Below are 8142 nucleotides of genomic sequence, written 5' to 3'. Positions count from 1 at the left end.
CCCAAGATCCTGAAAAACAAAACTGCTTGCATTTTCATCACCATTTACTTCTTCCTCGATGAACTTTGCATTGTTAGTCTCGAAAACCCTAGTCTGCAAGTATGGAGCATAAAACTTGTATCCTTTAGAACTTTCAGGAAAGCCAATAAAGTGACAACTCACTGTTCTTGAATCAAGTTTCTTTTCATGTGGATTATACATTCTTGCTTCTGCCCTACAACCCCAAACATGTAGGTGATTGATGCTAGGTTTCCTCGAAGTCCAAAGTTCAAAGGGTGTCTTACTCACTGATTTGCTAGGGACACGATTCACTATATAGTTTGCCATCTTTAATGCTTCTCCCCAAAGAAACTGAGGTAGAACTGACCTGCTCATCATGCTTCTTGTCATCTCTATCAATGTCCTATTCCTCCTCTCCGCCACACCGTTTTGATCAGGCGTCCCAGGTGTGGTGTACTGAGCTTGGATGCCACACTCTTCTAGATACATAGCCAGTGGTCCCTTTTGTTGCCCAGCCTCGGTGAACCTGCCAAAGTATTCTCCTCATCTATTCGATCTCAAAACCTTAATTGTAGTGTTTAATTGGTTCTCTACTTCTGTTTTAAAATTTTTAAAACAATTTGGGACTTGTGATTTTTCTGAAATTAGAAAGACATTTCCATACCTTGAAAAATCATCAATGAAAGTCACAAAATAAATATTTCCACAGATTGTTTTAACTGGAAAAGGACCACAAACAATTGAATGAATTATTTCTAACAGTTTTTGACTTCTTGTTGCGTCCTTTTTCTTGGTTTTAGTTAACTTGCCCTTGTAACAATCCACACACTCATGCAAGTCATTAAAATCCAAGGCTGGCAAAATATTTTCATGCACCAAACGCTGCATCCTTTTCTTTGAAATATGACCTAACCTTCTATGCCAAAGCATGGAAGAAAGATCATTTGATAAGGGCCTTTTCATTCGAACAGAAGAGTCTAGAGTGTAACAACTCAAATCATTCATGACAACACAATCTAATTTCCATAAATCATTGTCTAAAAAGCAAACGCCCAGCAATTGACTCAAATTATTTTTCATAAAGATCCTTATGCTTTCATCATCACCAATGAAAGCAAAACCGTCTTTTACAAGTCTTGAAGCAGAAATTAAAGACCTAGTTAAAGTAGGAACATAAAGTACATTTGAAAGTTCTAAAATAAAGCTTGACGACAACTTGAACTTGAGGTTGCCTATTGCTTCCACAGCCACTTTATTCCCATTGCCCACATGCACTTCAAAGACTTCATTACTTGTTGACATTTTTCTTGAAAATCCATGCAAGGAATTGGTAATATGCACCGAACAACCAGTGTTAAACCACCAAGTATTTGGAGGGGCTTCAACAAGTAAAATTTGAAAACAAACAAAAACATTGAAAATATTTGTACCTTTTCCTTTCTTCATTGCCCATTTTTTACGTTTCTCGCAGTCCCTTTTCAAGTGTCCATATTGTTTGCAAAAATAGCATTTCACATTCTCCAAATTTGGCCTAAAGTTTTGAGGTCCTCTAGAGGAAGATGCAACATTGGCAGTAGTAGTGGAGGTATTAAAAGGCTTAGTCTGCTTACCAGCATTTACCATAGGATTCTTACTTGCATTATAGTCAACAAGATTCACCACTGCACCCTTTGCACGATTCAGCCTGCTCTCCTCTTGTGCACAGATAGAAATCATCTCATCTAGACTCCATTTCTCCTTTTGAGTATTGTATGACACCTTAAGTTGTTCAAATGACTCAGGAAGGGATGAGAAAGCCATGTGAACAACAAAGGAATCATCAATTGGTACCTCTAGATCCTTGAGCTTGGCGGCAGCCTCCACCATTTTCAGTATATGCTCCCGGACACTCGTTTTGCCATCGAACTTCTGAGAAGTCAGTGTGGTCATCAGGTTCGCCATCTCTCCTTTCTCGGACATCTTGAATTTTGCTCCAACAGTTTCAAGAAAAGCCTTAGCTTTGTCACATGATGGTATGCCACCTCTCACAGCCTCACTGATGGTCCTCTTCATGACCATGAGAGCCATTCGGTTTGACTTCTCCCATTTCTCAGACTTCAATCTTTGCTCTGTAGTGTTGTTCGCTGTCACAGCAGGTGGTTCATCCTCCCTCAGTGCAAGGTCATAGTCCATCAAGCCAAGCACGATCTCTACATCATGTCTCCACTTTTTGAAATTCCCTCCATTAAGTGGTTCAATGGAGGAAAAGCTCAGTGCATTCGCATTCACTGTCAAACCAAATAAAAGTTAAACAACATTGTAGACAATGTTACAACTATCACAGTATATGCAACACCTTTAGGCAAGATACATTACTGCAGTTTTTTATGCACATAAAACCATATGCATCCTGATTACATAGCCCTTTTAACAAATACTTAAGTTACAACACATATTTCAAATCCTTGGATAAGAAAATAGTTGGCTCAAACATTCATTAAAAACCTATGTATTGATTCACAAATCCAACCAGTTAACCCTCTTCTCTTTGGAGTAGTACGTTATCATGTCATGACTTATAAAAACACAACCATGCCACCGTCCTTATAAACAAAATTTCTTTAAAAAAAAAAACTTCACTTTGGTAAAGATTTACAAACATTTGTTTTAAATGGTTTTATCAGCATGTATCCTTCAATGATGTTAAGGTTGGAACTTAAATCATCTTAGCGCAAGATCCATTCCTGTACTTGTGATACTCAAGAAACCAAATCATCAGGAAAACGCGAAAAGACTAATAAATCAATTAAGCAAACTTCCTTATACGCATGAAAGAATCTATGAAGAGCTATTAGACGCTCTGATACCAAATGTTGGAATTTTAATATAGCCGCAAACATAGATTATGCATCAAATACTGTGATTGTAGTTCTGACTTTGTGAAGCCATTGATCGCAGGGAAGAAAAGGAAATCTTCTACTCAAGGAGGACCTGATGTTCTTTCTAGAATAGGGCTAGATTTTCTGATATATGAACGTGTTCCTCTTGAGCAGGGACTTATCCTTTTATAAACGTGTAACCACAACCGTTTCCACGTATCACAGAAACTGCTTGGCAAAAATGCACGCTCATTTACATTCCAACGTGGGATATCCACTCACCAACACGTTTAACCCTTAATGTCCTACTTTAAAGGAAAGAAGTTTATTTACCTATTAACTCTAACTGTTCTCAGTTTTCATTAAACACAAAACCCGAATGAGATAAGTTTAGAGTCCAATAAGGTTCCAATATGGGCTGCATACTTGTTGAACTTTGCTCGGTAAGTACCATTGAGTTCATATGGAACCATCATCTATAGTTGAGTCGGTTTTATTTAAATTTCAAAGAAAGTTTTTTTTTATTGCCTAGGGAGTGTCCTAGCTTTTTTGTTTACATTGTTTTTCCTCCTATATTTTCTTTTAACAGGGTGAGGCCCTTTTCAAACACATGAAAACTTGGAGCATCTTGCGGAGAGGGTTTTGGGGCCACTACCACAACATGTGGTGGTTAAAGCCGAGTAAGTTTCATAATGCACATAGTCCTCCATTGTTTTGTAGGTTGTGGAGCTCATATACTGTGCTGATAAATATTTTAGAAGGGGAGCATGAATAGATTGGCCTGACGGAATAGACTTGAGATACTGTCACAATGACAGTGTCTATCAGGACGGAGGATTAGGTATTTGAATCTATTAATGTACACTTACAAGTTGCTGACCAGCTCCTATAGACTGTAAGGGCTCATTCTCTTTCAAACCTCCACTATATAGCTGTAAAAATTAGTTTCGTAGCAGTGTTATAAAGACAATTAAAACATTTTCCATTGAACTATTGTTTGATGATTGGCTGAATTTGATATATATTTATTTTTCACAAAATTTTGTTTGCAAGAGTAAATGCTTTTTTAATTATGTTGAAAATCATCCGCGTTTTCAGTGGCAAGTGATAAATTGTACTAGTAAATAGTGTTTCTGTTCAACTATTTTCTCTCGTCTTGATATAGCTTAGAAGAGTAGTATTATTTGTAGTAAAAAAAAAATAAATTAAAAAACACAAAAGGAGTTGGCAGTGACAAACCGTGAATCAACAGCAGAGCGGATCATGTCCTTATCATTCGTAGCTGTAATTGCACTAACAAGTATATCATATTATACCAAATCGGTGTAGCTTAAATGATATCTTGACCCTCGCATAGAAGATTAAAGTCGACAAAGCAATCATGTGACAATGCCATTGGATGATATTCTAAGACACAACTTGGAAGGGATTTGTTTTGTTTAAAAAGGAACAGTTGGTGACTTTATCAAGAAATTTAATAAAAACTATTTCATTTGACGTGCTATGCAGTTAAGAATGATTTATATACTTTGGTGTGGGACAAGGAGGATTTCATGTTCTGTCAAATGCTTTTAATTAGAGTTTCACTTAAATATTCTCTTAGAGTTTAAATCCCACATAGGAGAAACAAGAGGTTTTGTAACTGTATTGCCTACTTCTCTTATTATTATGATAGAACCTCAACTTCTTTCAAGAAATTAAATGAGAAATTACTAATTGAGCGGTAGAGTGTACTCTTTTGGAGGAAACCAGATCATTTTTCATTTTCTTTGTTAATTTTTTATATCAGTACAAGTATTGGCTTTTGCATCCTTAATTTCATGTTTGGGTGGAGGAAGATCATCCTTTTTCTATATGGTGTTTTATCATCTATGTACTCTGATCTGTTGGCTCCATATTAATAAACAATGGAGTTTGCCTTTTAAGAAAGGAGAAAAAAAAGAGAAGAGAACGTATTTTATTTAGATACGTCTGCCTTACTAATTCTACGGGTGCTTGGATTTTTTCACATTTCAAGTGAATTAAAATTCATCAAATATATGATTGTGCAAATCACATGCCACTCCCATGCATCTGAAATATCTTCTGCAATGAATCCCATGAAACGATATATTTTTATGGATTATCCATATTCGATAACCATGCAAACAAGCAAACAAAACTATCTGAATACAAAGAGACAAATAAAATGCAAAAGAGTACAAAAGGCACCGATCGAAATGCTTAATAAAACAGCAAGAGCGAGTTCAGTAGTAAAAATATCGATCAGATAGCTCTTCTTCCGCTATGTGCCCATAAAATTGTCAGTAGTTATAATATAAACGTTACTGTGAATTCTATCCAATTACTTGCCATACTTTTCTACTGTATGGCTGCTTGGCAAGATAAGTCTTTAGATACTTATATTATCTAATTGTGATATTACGTTGTTAGACTTAGAGGATAATGTATTGTGGTGAACCAAAACAACATGTAATATATATAACATGACAAGTGAATATTTTTCATACTATGATAATAGCAACAAGGTGAACATACTTATTTTTATGACAATATGTCATGAAATCTAGCATCATGTTCACTTTGATTACTAACTAAGAACTTTTTGAACCAATAAATATCATCTATGAGATCTGAACATATAATTTCCTGCAATTAAGCGAAATTATAGTGATGCTGCTATAACAAATGATATTATATATATGGTGACTAAGAATTTGAGATGTTTGAATCTTGAAATGCTAAGGTAACTAGGAGAGGAGGTAGAGAGTATGGGTTAATGTTGTAGGACGAAACCGGGGCTAGATTGCCTGCTGAATGAGCGTGGGGGGCACAAGGTGCAGTGGTTTAGGGTTTAGGCATGCAACAAACTATCATGTGTTGTAGGCAGAGGGACCCCACGTGTCACGTGGACAATGGCTCAGTGGCCACGTAGAAGAGACAAGCAAAGGGCTGCTTGTAGAATCTCCTCTAATCCCCTCTCCACCAATCATCGTCGTCCCCCCACGTGGGCATATGATCCCCCGCACCCAACGCCTAAGACATCACCCAAGAACTGACCTGCACTTTCTATTTGTTTATTTATACGATCCATCTTCATGATTTTTCTTTAACCTATCAGTGTTCACTTTTTATGATCATCCAGCAGCTGCCTCTTGCTTCTCGAAATCTCTCACTCTCCGGCCCCCTTCTTCTTTTGAATTCTCCTTTCAAATTCTTCGTTGTTCCACAAGTCTTCTGCAGCTGGGGTAGCAAGAACTTTATAGACATCAGTTAAAATATATCAGAATATATAAACATGGGAGACTCTTCTGCTTCATACATCCACTTGGTAAGCCTTGTTATAATTTTTATGAAAATTCTTCTGCTTTTTCTTGATCACCAAAATGATGTATATCTTTGATTCAATATATAGGATCGATACATAAAAAACGTCACAAGGCAATTCGCGAAATTTAGTTTTTTCTCAAGTTTTTCGTAAACCAAGAGCACTTGATGACTTTTTTGAAGTGGTGTTGTTTTATTTTTTGATATTTTGTGGTGATGAAAATTAATGGTGGTGACATGCATGATTATAAATAGGTGCACCATTTAATCGAGGAGTGCATCATATTCAACATGAGCAAAGAGGAGTGCATGGAAACCCTCTCTAAGCATGCAAACATAAAACCCATCATTACCTCCACAGGTCTCTCTCTCTCTCTCTCTCTCTCTCTCTCTATATATATATATATATATATATACACGTGTGTGTGTGTGTGTGCGTGCGTGCGTGCGTGCGTGCGTGTGTGTGTGTGTGTTTGTATATATATTATATGTTCTTTGAATGGGAATGAATGGTTAGCTAATTAATGGACTAACTGATTAACTGCAGTGTGGAAGGAGTTAGAGAAGGAGAACAGAGAGTTCTTTGAGGCCTACACAAAGAGCAGGGAAGCAGGATCCTCTGAGATGGTCACAAAGCAAAGAATCCAGAAGATGCTTTTTGATCTTACCCAGAGCGGCGACAACTCCACCACCACCGACGACGACGGTGATGAATCTGAATCTGATGACTAGTAGTCCCCTTGATTTTTTCTTTTTTATGCAGAAAACGATCGATAAGAGATGGCCTTTTTGGCTTTAAGTGGTATAAATCTGTAACATCAGGGAAAAAGTCGCTAAAAACGAGAGGCAAAATAACAAGTTGTCCAGGACAATACAAAGGGCAAATCCGGATGGAGCATACGACGTCGTCGTGTAGCAGTCATCAATAGTAGTTGGGAATTGTGGTTTGTAAACCCTTGAGACTTGAGACTGCCTGGGTGGCTGGGGTTAGCTACGTGGCGCACACGTGGCAGAGCCCGATGTGCCCCATTTGCCTTCATTGTGTATGTGTCTCCCCATGCAGATACTGTACTGATTTGTAAATGTAAAATTTTAGAGCTATGAATTCTGCAAATTCCTTTTTCCTCTTTTTTTTTTTTTTTGCTTAATTCTCAATCAAATAATTTCACCTAGAAGAGAAAAATTGTACAGAAATAACTTCTCATTGTTTTTAGTTTCCCATTTTCGATTTCATGAGATATTATATAGTAAAGAGAAATAAAAAAAAGTTTGTACTTGAAACACAGTGAATTAACGAATTACTTGATCAATCTACCACTCCAAATTTTACCGTTCAGGAAGCTTTGGTTATTGGGCTATTTTAATTTCAATCTACCACTCCAAATTTTACTGTTCAGGCAGCTTTGGTTATTGGGCTATTTTATTTTCTTTCTCCTGTAAATATGTATAAATATCATGGATGCTTTGTTTGTTTTCTCCAATAACTCTGTTCGTGGGTCAATTTGAATTTCTTGCCATTGTAATTTTTCGTTTGAGTTCGGTGGAGAAAGACTGAGAGTTACATCAACGTTGTAATTGTAATAGAATCTTAGCATACCTGCGCGGCTAAGAATTTATATTTAATCTTTTCCTACAATATTATTATTAGTATTAGATTAGGGTTCCGGTCTATACTAGATACTGATGGACTTTTGTTCTTCAATTTATTATGTTTAGCGTTTAAACTCTTCTTTTTCAATGATTAGTATTAGGTTCGACTAACGTGAAGGTGAGTATGATCTGTTCGGCGTTATAGGCCCAAAATAATTCAAAATAGAGCATGTTTCTTGGGAGTGCATTAGTTGTTTCTAATGACTTACTAAGATTGACAAGTTTAGTAAAGGAAAATGGTTGCTTAAAATTTGATAATTTAGTACTACGATTTAGTGATATTTTTATTTTTACTTCATAAGAGGTT

At 36.5% G+C, this 8142-nt stretch overlaps 1 protein-coding gene across 1 annotated transcript; it reads left to right on the top strand.

Annotated features, from left to right (window-relative positions):
- Positions 1–5910: 5910 nt before the first annotated feature.
- On the top strand, positions 5911–7309 carry LOC126620187 (uncharacterized). Its single transcript, XM_050288686.1, has 3 exons — positions 5911–6189; positions 6441–6546; positions 6733–7309. The coding sequence occupies exons 1-3, from the start codon at positions 6157–6159 to the stop codon at positions 6915–6917; spliced, it is 324 nt and encodes a 107-aa protein (XP_050144643.1). The 5' UTR covers positions 5911–6156; the 3' UTR covers positions 6918–7309.
- Positions 7310–8142: the final 833 nt, after the last annotated feature.

Source organism: Malus sylvestris, chromosome 4 (genome assembly GCF_916048215.2).
Source record: "Malus sylvestris chromosome 4, drMalSylv7.2, whole genome shotgun sequence".
Lineage (NCBI taxonomy): Eukaryota > Viridiplantae > Streptophyta > Magnoliopsida > Rosales > Rosaceae > Malus > Malus sylvestris.
The sequence above is the reverse complement of the archived record's forward strand: the minus strand, read 5'-3'. Positions and strand labels throughout refer to the sequence as shown.